The sequence below is a fragment of the Schistosoma haematobium genome, chromosome 5 (genome assembly GCF_000699445.3).
Source record: "Schistosoma haematobium chromosome 5, whole genome shotgun sequence".
NCBI classification, from domain to species: Eukaryota; Metazoa; Platyhelminthes; class Trematoda; order Strigeidida; family Schistosomatidae; genus Schistosoma; species Schistosoma haematobium.
This window is the reverse complement of record NC_067200.1, coordinates 18,405,446-18,421,590: the sequence shown is the minus strand read 5'-3', so window position 1 is coordinate 18,421,590 and position 16,145 is coordinate 18,405,446. Positions and strand designations below refer to the sequence as shown.

General features: G+C 36.1%; 1 protein-coding gene across 2 annotated transcripts in view; it reads right to left on the bottom strand.

Annotated features, from left to right (window-relative positions):
• Nucleotides 1–759: 759 nt before the first annotated feature.
• Nucleotides 760–16,145, bottom strand: part of MS3_00009306 (uncharacterized protein) — a 49,519-nt gene continuing 34,133 nt past the window's right edge. Inside the window, exons 12-14 of one of the 2 annotated variants that reach the window (XM_051217658.1) lie at nucleotides 14,165–14,407; nucleotides 4,506–4,837; nucleotides 760–2,949 (exon numbers count right to left, since the gene is read on the bottom strand). In XM_051217658.1, coding sequence (XP_051065075.1) covers nucleotides 2,854–2,949; nucleotides 4,506–4,837; nucleotides 14,165–14,407 — 671 coding nt within the window. In that variant the 3' untranslated portion in view covers nucleotides 760–2,853. Of the gene's footprint in view, nucleotides 4,838–14,164; nucleotides 14,408–14,458; nucleotides 14,569–16,145 lie in introns of both variants that reach the window. The other variant, XM_051217659.1, reaches the window with a different exon arrangement.

Here is a 16,145-nt window from a genome sequence, read left to right as displayed (position 1 = left end):
ATAACCTTAAGTTAAGGCTTTTTTTAAGCAAAGATGGATGGTGGCTAGCAGTTCAATCCAGTTGACGGAGTCGCAAATAGGATGAAACACTCATCTTGGATTCCACCATTCATTTTTACTTATAAAAGTTTGTGAATTAAGACAATATCGAAACAATCCACACAGGATAAACAGATACCATTAAGAGATTGATCGATTGCAATCCTAAACATCAATAGGAAGATACAAGTAAAAAACACAACACCAAATGACTGATCGCTTCAAATTCAATAAATAATCTTTTTAAGCAAAGATGGATAGTGACTAGAAGTAAAATCCAGGATAAAGCGCATTTCGTCTTATTTGGGACTCGTCAGCCGAATATACCTGCATCTCAGAGTTGATGTTCACTCTGGGACTCTGAATGTAGGTACATCTAGTTAACAAATTCCAAATAGGACGAAACGCGCTTTATTCTGGATTCCATTGCTAGCCACTATCCATCTTTGCTTGAAAAAGCTTGTGACTTAAGGTTATATCGGAGTAATCCGTACAGGATGCACATATACCGACATGAGACTGATCAATTGCAGTCCTAAATAACAATGAGAAGATACAAGTAAAACAATACCAAGTGAATGTAAACTTCACTTCATTGCACAAGCAAGTGGATATCAGAACTCAGTAACTAAGTGGATAATGCGATGGCGTTTGAACTGAACGATCCTTACTGGATTCGAGTCCCGGAGTGAACATCATCTGTGGGATGTAGGTACATCCAGCTGATGATTCCCAAAAATGGTGAAACCCGCGTCAAACTGGATTCTCCTGCTAGCCACTATTCATCTTTGCTTGAAAAATTTTGTGACTTAAAGTTATATCGAGGTAATCCGTACAGGATGTACATATACCCTTATGAGACTGATCAACTGCAGTTCTAAATAACAATGAGAAGATACAAGTAAAAAAAAACAACAAATCAATTCAATAAACAATATTACCATAATTTATTATCAGAAGGGGTTTGTGGAGATTTTTAGAAATTTTCACAGATTGAAATCATGAGTCAGTTGAAGCTAGACCACCATGGAAAACCTGGAAGCATTGGACGGCCGTTTCGTCCTAGTATGGGACTCCTCAGCAGTGCGCATCCACGATCCCGCACCACGCGGGGCTCGAACCCAGGACCTACTGGCTTCGCGCGCGAGCACTTAAGCATTAGACCACTGAGCCGGCATCCAATGGTGTTAATGTCTAACTTTAACCAATCCACAAAGTTGCGCCACCATATACCATTGTCTTCAGTGAGCTGATATCTCACAACAGACCTGGTTGTACTCCACTGGTAACGGCTTCCCACTAGAAGTCCAGGAGTATCTCTTGAAGTCAGTCAATAATGAGCAGATGATTATTATCAGAAGGGGTTTGTGGAGATTTTTAGAAATTTTCACAGATTGAAATCATGAGTCAGTTGAAGCTAGACCAAGAAAGTTAATTTAATTATTATTTTAATACTTTTATTAAATAGTCAATGTATATTTATTAAAAATGAGAAATGAAAAACAAAAAAGAAAAAAAAAGAAGGAATGGGTTACCTACCTACCCAATAAGAATAAAACTCATCATGAAATAAAGAAGAAACACAAAGAAGAGAAGATAAAGAGGAAAAAGAAACGAAAAAAAAATAATTTCAGTCTGACGTATACAATTAACAAAATAAAAGAAGTATATATGTCGATAGAGAGTGTGAGAGAGAGGGTGGGGGTATATATATATGTGTCTGAAAGAACTCAAAAGGGATAAACAATTATTGGAACATGTGAAACAAAGACCAAAGATAGTAATAATAATAATAGATCTAGGGGTAGGGTATTATTAATCAGCAGTAAACAGACAAATGTGAAAAGACAATTTTATTTAAATAGAAAGACAAAAATAGTTGGGAACCCACCCGTACACACATACACAGAAATCTCATTTGTAACAAACAGATGATGTAAAATGAAAGCATAAAAAAGAAGAAGGAGAGGGGAGGGAAGGAAGGGGGCATTAAATAAAGTAACAATAGGTCAATTCATTTAACCGTCTATAGGCCATATGATAAGATGAATGTATATATATAGGATATTTATAAGCATAGGTCGGTATAATTTCAATGATATGAATGTCACAATATGTTAAGAGAATATACAGATATATAACTTGCACACACTGCACAACATACATCGAAGAAAAAAGAAAGGCATATACATCTTTGGAACACAATGGGGTCATTATTGTGTGACAAAATAAAAAGAGACCTATTATTATTCTATATATATATATAACATAAAATATTATCAACGGCATAGAAACACACAAACACAATCATGTAAAAATTCTTCATCTGTAAGTTTAGAATAAATAAATGAATGAATGAATGGAAGAAACAAACACAACTCGAGTGCAAAACAGAACAACATACAATACTGATCCTTATTTCCCCATTTATACACTTACTACTTATTAATAATAATAATAATAATAATCATAGAAAGAAAGGTGAATTATAACTCCGTGTACTTAATGACAGACAAAAATTCAGTTGGATAGACATGCACACAATACACACACACACACATGTATGCATCTATATATAAAGAAAGGCAGGAAAAAGAAATCAATCGATTAATCAATAAAATAATTGATGAAGAGATAGGGAAGGATATGTCTTTCCTCTTTTTTTAATTCGTTCATGATGGATACACAAACACACGCACACATATATATATATATATATATATATATATATATATATATATATATATATATATATATATATATGGAGTGGTTGAACCAACAAGAATACCTAGATGATAAGTAAAAATTTTTTTATCAAAGAAATGGATTATTCATTGAACGATGAACTATTCCATTATTATTATTCAATAGAATAGGATTATTCATAAATGATTGAGTTTGATATGAAATCTATAGAAAGATGAAAAGACAGAAAGAAAGAAAGAAAGAAACAAGAATTCAATCATGGATTCTAACAATATTATCATGGTGATAATGAATGCATTTGATTATTCACAATGAATCTTAATGAAACAATAAAATATGTGAATGTTATTCTAAAGAAAATATCATCTCGGAATCAGAGTTTATCCAACTCTTCTAAATGGATCTTTTATACTTACTCATCAATAACCTGGTGTTAAAACACAGGATATTTGCTTTGCATTCTTTCAATTTTGTAAACAATACTAACGCAACAAGAAGATAATAAGTAGGAATTCCCTGACAATCTCTATATTACCTGTGGGGAGAATTGCCTAAATTTCGACTGTATCAGGGCACTAATAGGGAGCACTAAACACATTACGATAACCACCGACTAATAATGCTGTTTTATAGCTATTTAGTAATAACTTAAGTGTAAATAATTGGATTGGGGCATTCATTATAGAGAATGAAGCAAAATGCGACCCAAGATCTCCTCACAGCGCTGCTGGATAGTGAGGGCAACCCTGATAGCCAAATTAAGCAGTCGATAGAGATCGGACTAGTGATTGATTAACTCGGATTCCAACTCGAGGCCCACTTAACTGTAACGAGCTATTTGATGCACATGCTTATGAATAAGAATTTCAGAAGTCCTCAGGCCTATGTAGTTCATGTATATATGTGCAAGAGGTATGTGTTTGGTGTCGTACAAAGGAAATGTTAGTTGCAAAATGTCAGCCATATGTTTAACAAAATCAGCGACCTATCCATCAGGTCGAAGACATAATAATAATAGGTGGTACCAAGTACTAGCGTGAGGCGACTAACAACCTCCCTCGAGAGCGTGCTTATGCTTGTGTGCGTCAGGAAGTACAGGGATGGTATCTATGCACTGAATAATATGGATGTAATGTATAAGAGATATTCTGTTGTAGCAAATACGTTTCAAAGGGAACGGTGAACATCTACCCTTCCAGGTGGGTACTCGTATGAAAGTTTGTGTGTTAACTAGTATGCAAGTAGATTATACATATGCAGGGCAAGTAAAATTGCGAACTTTTTAAGTTGTTTTTCGGTGTGATACCATTATGTATACAAAGACCAGTGAGCCGCGGTCCCCACAAAATCACATTCAGACGGTGGGCTTGTAAGCCTTTAAAACACGGAATGTGTTCCAGAAGGACCACTAGATCTCCAAAGTAAGATGGAACACCTACAATATTGAAAACAGAGAGATAGAACATAGTCAGTTGATGATGGTCAAGAAGAAATACTATTACCTTTTAACTACTAACAAGGTGGGGGTTGGCATCGTGAAATAAATAAAACAGAAAATGATTAAAAATTACACAAAACATACGAGGTGACAACAGGTAAATAATAAAAAAAAACTAGAAACTACTGTTCACTGATAATGCTTGGATTCAAATGCTAGACAAACTTAATTACCACATTAAAATACTTAGCTCCTGAATTGAGTTACATAAATATCGAATTTATTTAAGATTAAAAGCGCACCGACTTGAGAATGAACTCACATTAGACTGAGCTGATGCAGCCCATGGATTAGTCGGATTCAATGGAATCGAAGCAGTTGGTTGATGATTAGTATTAACTGGACCTATAATTTGATTCAAAGAAGGTGATTGATGAATAGTTGAAACTTGTGACATCTGTTGATTAGATACTGTTGAAACTTGAACACATGGCATAGTTCCAGACCAATTGATTGTAGATAAACTTCCATCGGGAGCACGATAAATACGACCAGCTTGTGTGGATGAATAACTGTCACAAATAGACAAATTTCCAGCTATTTGAGCGATTTTATCGTCTAGTGAAATTAATGATTTTGACGGAATAGTATTCGCTGTACAAAAACAAAACAAAACAAATATAAGACATTTGTTATTGTAAGCGGACGGATGCAGTGACATCGGGTAGAATAATGATTACGTAATACTGAGTATACACTATGCACGATTGATTAAGGTGATCAAAATAATCATGTAGGGTAAATCAAAAGTACGACAAATTAGATGCTTGAATTAAAAAGTCAAGAATATTCATAACGGTGCAAAAGAAAAAAAAAACACGATTCAACAAACTGATAGTCATGTATGAAACCGGTGAGTTGAAATTTCGTTGTTTAGATCAACGCCGACAGGTATAATTTAATGAATGTAACTAAAGTAGGGAGAATAATCAGAGAATCAGTTCATATTATAAGAATATTTATTGATTTATCAGTATTCAGCAATTACTAATGAACGATATAAACATTTTATGAATAACCAAAACGATAGTAAGATATCTAACGCTTATGAATGTATTCAAACACTGAAACTTAGTTTTATTATTTATTCGAACACATAAATATTGGTACAAGGGGGCACCAGATACATATGAACCACATGAATCTCATTTGATTTGTGTGAGGGTTGTGATACTGATCGGGTGCCCAAACCGAAGCAGATGGTTTTCTTAGGTGACCACATCCGGAGGTTTCGACCTAAAGGTCCGATCCACAAGGTAGTGGAGCAACGTCAGGAAATGCAGTTCCATAATAGCCAGTGACCAACGATTGGTTCATACGCCATTTGTTCTTTCAGGATACTGGAGACCATGTGCACCATTGGTTTGGAATCAGGGTTTCTCAACTCTCTTAGGTGAACTCTCCGTGTCCACCAACCCGGTTAAAGTGCCGGACATTCGCTTTTCGTCCCCTTAGTTTCGTAAACAGCACCCCCGCTGCGAGAAGGCAATGAGTGGGACTTCCGTGGTAGTGGCCGTATACGCGTAGCCATGTGAGAGCATTTGTAGAGGGAGAGCGGACTCTCCTCACTCTCGGCCGTACTAGGGTATTCGGGGGCGCTGAAACTTAGTGATTAGAATCATTTAGAATATAAAGAAAACAACAATCATTTCACACCAATTCCATTGAATAGTAAGTAATTCCAAGTGGGAAAAAGAGAACAAGTAATACAATCATCTTGTTTATTCGACAACGATACACCGGGAACAGAAACTATTCTGGTCTGAATACTCTAAATGTCGAAAATATTTAAATTATTAAGTGTAGGAGGTTTGTGAAGAATAGGTGAATTTTCATAGTTGTATACTATGTTTAAACAACCATTGAAAACTAGGAAGTATTGTTGTTTCGTTCTAGCATGGGACTACTCTTCAACAGTGTGCATCTCTAATCTAACCACTACCAAATATCTACTAAGTGATCAGTCAGCTTTGAACTTCTCAGTTCCCACAGAAGGCCAGTCTCTGGCAGAACAACTCAGTAGTAACATTTTAAACAGTGAATTTTGGTGACCTATTTTCGAATTGCACATGGGGATTGCAGGTTTGCCTGTTGAGGAGTGTCAACTAGTCCGAAAACCAGGTTAAGAGAGAATCCGACTTGTGCTAGTTTAAATACTACGACTAACAGGATTTTAAATAGTTTAAATAAAAAGCATTTCTAATAGGGAGCATTTAAACGTGTTCATATGACGTAAGTCAAATTGGTCAGAATCGTTAACACATGACTTGTAGGTAAAGATATACTGGGTCAACCAAACGTATCAGTTCAGGGTCAAATGATAGATGAAAGATACTGACAAACACACGCAACTATTGGTCAAGGTTTGACCTGATTATCTAAGAGAAACAAATACATTCTTTTGAATGAGTTCATGCATATATTTCTATTCGATTTTGTCAATATAAGCTTTCTAATCATCCTCAGTTTTTCTACTCAAATAGCAGATTGTGTTATATCCGAGTGAAGATTAAATAACGAGTAACTTATGAGACATATTAATTGACTAATATTATCTATATATTCTTATGGTATGACTGTTCAGTAACTAGATTATGTATATCTATATTCCCCTTGTTATAAGCTTTATTTCGACCTATAATTTATTGTACGATTTACTGTTCTTAAGCTAGGTTCAGTTTATTGACTACTGCCTCCCACGTTCACAGCCACTTTTTGGCTTTATTGTGTACAAATGTTATTTCCTATTTTATGGTGCGTTGCGGTCTATTTGTTTGATGTATAAACCCAGTATGTCTGAAGTAAATGATTCGATTCGATTCGCATCGCATAGTGGAAGCTGGTATTGGTGTTCTGGACTCAAGTGGACGGGCTAGGCGGACATAGGACCAATACGGACGCTAGTCTGCTCATATCGGTCGAACGTCACTGGTTGGACACAGTGCTAAGATTGTGTAAGTCGTATTTTGATTAGTAGGTAAATCACGTGATAAAAAGCCAGACACAAAGTCACAACAGATTGGACTTGTACCATAGGCAGCGTTTATCACATCGTTACCAGTTTGGGGCAACCGCCCAACAAAGCAAAATAACATGAATAAAAAAAGATTAAGCGTAAAAACGAGATTTATCTCTTAGTTTATTTATTCATCTCAGATATAAACTGTATTATCGATCTTAACAATGCATGTAAGCAATAGATGATATTTTTGTGAAGCCATTATATTACTTTGCTAGAAGCATTGGACAGCTGTTTCGTCATGTTGTGGGACTCCTCAGCAATGCACATCGATGATCCCGCTCTCCAGGTTCAAACCCACGAAATTCGGTCTCGCGCGCTAACACTTAACCCCTAGACCACTGAGCTGGTCGACATCCAGCGGTGCTAATGTTTAGCCTCAACCAATCCACGGAACTGCGCGACTATTTTTCATTGTACTGAGGTAGATACCTGTCTCTACTTGACATAGATTAGCTCCACCGGTCACGGCCTCTCACTAGAACTCCGAGAATTTCCTCAAAAACTTCAAGTTTTACATGATTTGTGTAGCAAATATTATTTTGTTTTCAATCGCTATTTTTTCTGTCAAATGTCAACATTAATATGGTTGTGAAGAGTGGTGCGTAATTTTTTCTTTGAAAGAATATAAAATCACAATATTTTCTATCGGTTACAGTAGGACTGAATAACATAAATTGTAGAATTTGGTATTAACTGAGTTATAGTGTTTTAATTTCTACTTGGAAAATTGTTTTGATCGATATGAGGTTATTGGGACAGTTGAATTAAATCGAAATTAAAAATCGATCAAAGTTACACAACCTGAAATGGCCGAATGGATATTTCTTTCTATTATGGGACTCCATAGTGGTGTGCGTACACTACTCTGTAAACGAGAATCAGACCTAGAGCCCTCAGTCTCAGGAAAGTACCTACCGAAGACGATAGGAGATGGTTGCGATTGAAGTTAGACTCGAAGCTTCGTTTATGTACAGAAAATCGAGGATATTTATGGCATTTCAGGTGGCTTTGGATTTCTGGAACCTTACTAAACATAGTAGCAGGATAGCTAATCATCCTATCAGAAATGCGACACGTGACTCTTCACTCTCTAGATGTTTCTAAAATACTTCTATTCAATGTTGATTGGATAGAATGTTTTCTAGCGTTTTCAGGATCCTTCTGGGCTTTTTTCGAGGAATATTCTGTATCTCTCCAATAAAAACAAAACAATTGATCGATATGTCAATACATTAACAAATGTACATATTTATGTGGACTTAATAAAAAAATACAGTTAATTAAATGGTAACTACGAAGATGTATAAAAAGTTACTCTTGCATTTTCCATAAAGGACTGACTTAAGTTAGACAACCAGTGGACATTAGCAAGGACTGAATACGTTTCTTTCTGATATAGGAATCTTCAGTAGTGAGCATCTATGACTCCATTAGGGATCAAAGTGAAGACTTCAAGACTACTTATAGTTTGTATTATATCGTTCACATTTCTCACTTTAATTGATTTTCAATATTGTGGGATCAATGTGAATTTCTGTTAGTAATATTTGTCTTATACCTGACATAATTGAACTGCACTAATCACAGTTTCTTACTAGAACTCCATGAAGTCTGAAGATGCTGATTTCTACCATTAATAGGATCATGGATGTACACCATTGAAGAGTCCTAATACTAGAACAAGACGGTGGTCTTATGATTCTTGATTTTCAATGGTTATCTGACTCAAGTCAGTCCATGATGTGAAATGTTAAATCAAACAATCAAAACTACACCCTAGAATAAAAACTAGTTTTATTGATTTTCCGCCTTGAAATGATTAATTCGAGTGTTCAAATTCAAATGAAAATAGACTACTTAAGAAAAGTAGTAAATTCACCGGAAATGCTATAAGGTGATGTTATCAAGAGAGTTAATACACACATGTAATTTTATTGCAATTAACTGTATATCATTATCATTATTATTGATGTGTAATAAATCTGCGAGTACAGTCAAGACTTTATTAGTTAGAGATTAACGTATGTTTTCTAAACACCGATTGTTGTTGTTGTTGACTTAATGTCGTGACAACACCGTCACTGTAAACGTACAAATATCGCAATTGAATCACTTAGACAAAGAATAAATCTTAAGAACGGGGATTTGTGAAGATTGTAATGATGTTAATAGTTGACTTCATGAGTTGATCTAAGACAGACCACCATTAAAAATCTGGAAGTATTAGACAACCATTTCATCCTAGTTTGGGACTTCTCAGAAGTGCACATCCACGATCCCATATGTGGGACTCGAATCAAGGACCTTCGGTTTCGCGCAAGAACGCTTAACCTCTTAAACTGAAAAAGATTCATATTTGTCATCTGGATTTAATGTGAACACATTGGATATATTTTATAGTAAAATGTACTTGGTTGGAGTTTCAATGTAAAATTCAACACAAAAATGCAAGCACATCCACAGCCGACAGGTCATTCGAAATACGATAGAATACTGTTCCTATATTCTACTATTGTTCACTGATCAACTTGAAAAACTATAATTCCTCTCTGAATTTATTATGATCTATAAAATAATCACCAGATTTAAGCAAATAAACAATATTATCAGAAGGGGTTTTTCGAACTCCGCCTAGAGTACCTCCGGGGGCTACTGCCGGTCCCAACCTGTATAAAGGAGAAAGGTTGGGGTCAGCGACCACATCTCGCAGAAAACTAACTCTCTGAAAAAACGCTAACCAGAAAGGGGTTTTATGGCTCGGTTGTCTAATGGTTAAGCGCTCGCGCGCGAGACTGATAGGTCCTGGGTTCGAATCTCGCGGAGGGCGGGATCGTGGATGAGCACTGCTGAGAAGTCCCATACTAGGATGAAACGACCGTCCAGTGCCTCTCGGTTTTCGATGTTGGTCTAGCTTCAATTGACTCATGATTTCAACTAGTGAAATAAACAATAGTTGAAGCAGAAAAATAACCGAATGTCTATATATATATATATATATATATATATATATATATATATATATATATCTGTATGTACAGACGTATAGATCAGACTATAGTAGGTAAACTTTAACAGACCTTTCCTAGAAGACGTCAAACATGTCAAACAGAAATATTACCCGTATTTGTTGAAATGTACTGATTATTAAAAACTAAGTGAAAATCAATTAACATGTTATTTTGATTCATATTATTAAGTGCTTTAGGAGTAAACGAAAAGAGAGAAAATGAAAAAAACAAACAAACAATGACAACTAGTAAACAAATTAAAAGGTGTGATTTTCGTCTGATTTTATGTTTAAAACAAACAATAACACTAGTTACGTTATTACTAGTATTAACAAAGATGAAAGGAATAGTAAAATCTTATCAAATTATAGTGAATCAGCAGGTCACAGTTAAATCAACATAGAACCTGGCGCATGTGGATATCGTTTCAAGTTACTGCAACCAAATGAATACCAAACGTGGAGTAGTAGTATTAAAGGTAGTGGGAAAGATCAGGCATAAACAATATGATTAGAAAGAAGTAATGAATTTGTGGAATAGAAGGTAAAAAATAAAGTTGATTTAGAACAGATAGAGTGGGATTGACAGTGGTATCTAGGACGCGTGTTTCGGCTTACTTGGGACTCATCAGTCGGATGTGCCTGGATCCCAGAGTTGATGTTCACTACGGGACTCGAACCTAGTAGAACCGTTTGCTTCAAACGCAATCATGTCATTCACTTAGCTACTAAGTTCAGATAGGCAATACCTATTCAACCGGTGTGAGATTTAATTCAATTTTGACAACGGGACAATCCAAACCATTTTAAATTGAGTTGAAACTCAAGATGTAAGAGAAGACAGATAGTGAAGACATCTACGCCATTGTGAATGATGAAGGTATATGTCAGCCAAAGTTTTCAACCACTGGCTATGATAATCAGTCCAAGTGTCAATGATTTCATGAACTGATTCCATATTTTGGTTTAACCGTAATTAATTGTATCCTAACTTACTCACAAGTCAATCGTAACTGGCTCATCGAGATAGGCGGTTAGGAATAAGTAACACATGCACTAGCCACCTTAGTCGACTAAGGGTCACGCTGTTACAATTGTGAACCGATTTACCATCTCTATCTAAAAACCTACATCTGATCTCAGCACTGCTCACTTGGTGGCCCCAACATATGTGAGTAATACATCAAAGACAACTATGATCGAGTACTAGTAACAGACGAATGTCCTGTGCTTTTGAGAATTATGTTTCATAGCCATAAAGTAATACAGAGAAGACTGTTGTGCAGTACACTCACCTCTTCGTTAGGAAATATACATTTTGTGTAGCAATTTCTCCAGACACTAATTCACCAGAGTTGATGAAACATTTGAAGTGAGGCGGTCAACGCGCCCAACTACTTCACTGCATATCGTTAGTTAACTTAGTTTAGTTTTAAAGCAACATTTAGAGAGACGGATAACATCTAGAATTTGATGTTTTTTAGTTGCTTTTCGATCTAGTTGAATTGATCGATTAGTCAAGTTTACAATATACTGACTGAATTAAGTACATCGAACATGACAGTATATTGTCATATCCTAAAGAAGAATAAATGAATGGTGACTTCTGAGAACCATTAATCGACTAATATTATATATGTTTTCTTATTGGATAACTATTAAGTAAATATATTATATGTATATTCATATTCCTTTAATCATAAGCTTTTATTTGACCTATTGGCTACTGTTCTACGATTTACTATTCTCAATTTATTAGTTACAAACTCTCATAATCACAACCACTTTTTGGGTTGATCTTGTATAATTGCTACTTTCTATTTTATGATATGATGCGGTCTGGTTTGCTTGTATATAAACTGAGTATATCTGAAATATATGATTCATACAGAGGAAGTTGAGGTTGTGTTCTGGACTCAAGTAGTCAAAACTAGACGAGATGAACCAATAAGGACTCAGAGTTAACTCTAGGCTTCTCGTACTGGTTAACGCGTCATTGATCTGGCAACGTACCAAGACCGTATAGGTCGGTATTCTAGTTGATGATTTACTCACGGGGTATTTTAACAGGTCCATATAACGTAACATATACAATGTTTAGTATAGAGATTTAAAGGACTCTGTAGTTATTGACATAAATTGATAAAATGAATTTGTAACTCTGAAGCGGACAGTACTGAGTTTGAGCCACGAAGTGAACATCAACTCTGAGGTGCAGGTACATTCAGCTGACGAGTCCCAAATAGAACGAAACGCGCATCCTAGATTCCATTGCTAGCCATTATCCATCTTTGCATATAATGTTTGTGAATTAAGGCTATATCGAGGCAATCCTCACACAATATACACATATGTCAAGAAGAGATTAATCAATTTCAGTCCCTAAACATCAATTGGAAGATTCAAACAAACAATACCAAGTGAATTTTGTTTACTTGATTGAAAGTTAATCACAATTATAAAATGATCTAATATGAACTATCAATAAGGATATTTATCTATTTATCATATGGTCCAGTGATAACGATAAATAATAAACAGAATATACATTATTTGGTGAAGAACTACAAATCTGTGTACATGATTTATATGTATTAAAGGTGAAGGGCGATGATTATGGTCAATTGTACACAATATAATTAACCAGAAACATCGCCTATATATATGTACACATACACATATACACACTTCAAGTTCACATTTATGTTTTGTTAGCGGATTTGTATGGTTAAAAGCAGATAGAATTAACCGGCCATGTATAACTGTTTTCTGTACTCATATTTAACTAATCTATTCAAGGCTGACAGCATAAATGATAGGACTTAGGATTAAACATAGTTACTGATTACAGAGAAAAATTGATATAAAGCTGATTGTAGGAAAGAAAAGAACTTACAGTGAACATTACATAAGTAGATCGATCAATAAAATAGAGACAAACTCAAAATGAAAATCATTTGAGAAGTAGACTGATCTAAGAGGTTGATTTGCATACACGATCCTGGATGCGGGAATCAAACTCAGGACTTCAGCTTCGCGCAAGAACGCTTAACCTTCAAATCATTAAGTCGGCGGGTGCGAGACAGCTATTTGCCCCAGGCAATAGATATAGGGTTGCGCAATATCATGGATTGATTGTTAGACATTAAAACCGTTGAATCCCATATTAGAACAAAGAGGTCGTCTAATGCTTTCAGGTTTTCAGTAGTGATCAAACTAAGATCAATTCGTGATTTAAGCCGTGAAAATTCTATAATAATCACTTGATCACAGAGTGGATTATTTTAAACCTAACAGTACTGCATATTCAATCAAACCTTATTAGGTGGATAAACTGGGCTCGAACCTATGCTTCATGAGTTAAACACTGGCGGCCTAAACTGATATAACGGGATGAAAGTGTGGATGTATAACTTCTGAAACTATTATAGAAAGGATTATTATTTATGCTTCAATTGTATAATTAGTACACGTTTGTACTGTTGCAACTCTTTAACTGTGTTGCTGTATGATCAGACACTTCAAACATGTTAATGCATGAGTTTTGAGTCATGATTTAATTGAGTACTATAAAGAACTAATCTGCTCTCTATTTAGTCTTCTGACTGCTCAGTTTGTTGGAAGAAGCTCGAGGACCGGTAAGCGTTAAGGTTTTAATTCTTGTTCATTGGCTGATTTATCAATTGACAAGTAGGTCACCGGTCCCATTGGCTATATTAGTGAAATAAACGATAATCGGACTCGACAGAGACAGAGACCACATAACTGCTCTCCTGTCATTACGACCTGATCATACGGAATCCAACAGAACTCAAATAATCTGTTTTCCTTCGACATAACAAACCTTTGAACAGATATATATGAAAACAATAGTCATGTACGTCAAACTCACAATTAGACTGCATTTGCGGAGATGTGGAAGTTGAATTAGCAGAAACTCGCTGATTCGACATGAAGTCTTTGGATGTAATCGATAACTGAGGATGAGTATTGAATAAAAATGGATTTGTAGAATGCAACTGACCAGGGGATATTGCCACAGGAACTAGAGTTGAGGTTGACTGAGCAGAGAGAAGTAAAGGTGGACTTTTATTCGACCCAAATGGTAATGAATTAGTTGGAACATCATTGAAATCTATAACAAACAAAAATAATAACATAACTACGACAAAATTAAACGACTCACTACATGAATTTGTATCTTTCAAAACATGAGGAAAAGTAGAAGACAGTTCTTCCTGGACATAGGCTTGGTGTGACCGTCTTTGGTCTTCTTCTAACTTAAAATTGGACACTCTAGAAAGCATTACAAAACAGAGGAAAGTAATAGCCGACAAGACATAACACATGTTACGGTTAGCACGAAGTTGCTGTCATAGATTGTGAATGATGGAAACATTTTAGCTTATTAAAGAATTTTTGAAAAACTTCAAATATACTGATGTAGTAGTAATTGGCCTACACTAGCTAGGAACTCACACGTACATACTGTGTAATGATTATCAGTGTCAGACAAAAGGCAATATTTACCATTAACCTGTAAATGTCCTGGCACGACTGACGTTGGAGACGACTCACTCTTTATCTCGAAATGCTTTTACATGGCCACGAGTATATGGATATTTTCAGGGAATTCCTACTTACTGTCTTCTCGCCGTTGTGGTATTGTTTACGAAAGTGAGAGAACGGAAAGCAAATGTCCTGTGCTTTAACCGGATTGTTGGGTACGGAAGATTCATCTAGAGGAGTTGGAAAACCCTGATTCCAAACTAATGGTGCACATGGTTTCCAGGGTCCTGAGGGAACAAATGACGTACAAACCTAGTCTTGGTTACCGGTTACCATGGGACTGCATCCTTGAACGTTGCTTCATTGCTTTATGGATTAGGGCCTCTAGGTTAAAGTGTTGGACTGGCCAACTAAGAAAATCACTTACTTTGATTTGGGCACCTGGACAGTGTACTAACCCATACACAAATTGAATGATAATTACATTGTGTAGAACATACATATTTTGGTGCTCCTTTGTGTCAAGATTTGTGTCTAAATGAGACAAATCAGTAAATAGTTTTCTTGAACTGAAGGCACGGTCAATCAACAGGTCCTATCATAATGTTTGATTGTGAAGAGAAAACATAGGAAATATATAATTTCACAGGTTAAAATCATGAGTCAATTGAAGCTAGACCACCATGGAAAACCTGGAAGCATTGGACGGCCGTTTCACCCTAGTACGGGACTCCTCAGCAGTGCGCATCCACGATCCCGCACCAACTGGGGTTCGAACCCAGGACCTGCTGGTTTCGCGCGCGAGCACTTGACCACTGGACCGGCATCCAAGGGTGTTAATGTCTAACTTTAACCAATCCACAAAGTTGCGCCACAGTATACTATTGTCTTCAGTGAGCTGATATCTCACAACAGACCTGGCTGAACTCCACTGGTAAGTTAGACATTAACACCGTTGAATGCCGGCTCAGTGGTCCAGTGGTTAAATGCTCACGCGCGAAACCAGTGGGTCCTGGGTTCGAACCCCGCTTGGTGCGGGATCGTGGATGCGCACTGCTGAGGAGTCCCGTACTAGGGTGAAACGGCCGTCCAGTGCTTCCAGGTTTTCCATGGTGGTCTAGCTTCAATTGACTCATGATTTCAACCTGTGAAATTTCTAAAAATCTCGACAAAACCCATTCTGTTAAAGTATCTAATTGTAAGAGCTTATTGGAAAATTATTTCCCCATTTGAATGGACGTAATGTAATCGAACAATTCTTGTTGTAATCAATTCTATTCACGTTTGCGACAAAATGTAATAATAGAGTTAACTGTTTATCCCTGAAATCCATTTACTAACCTCATGTCATCTGATAAGTTTGA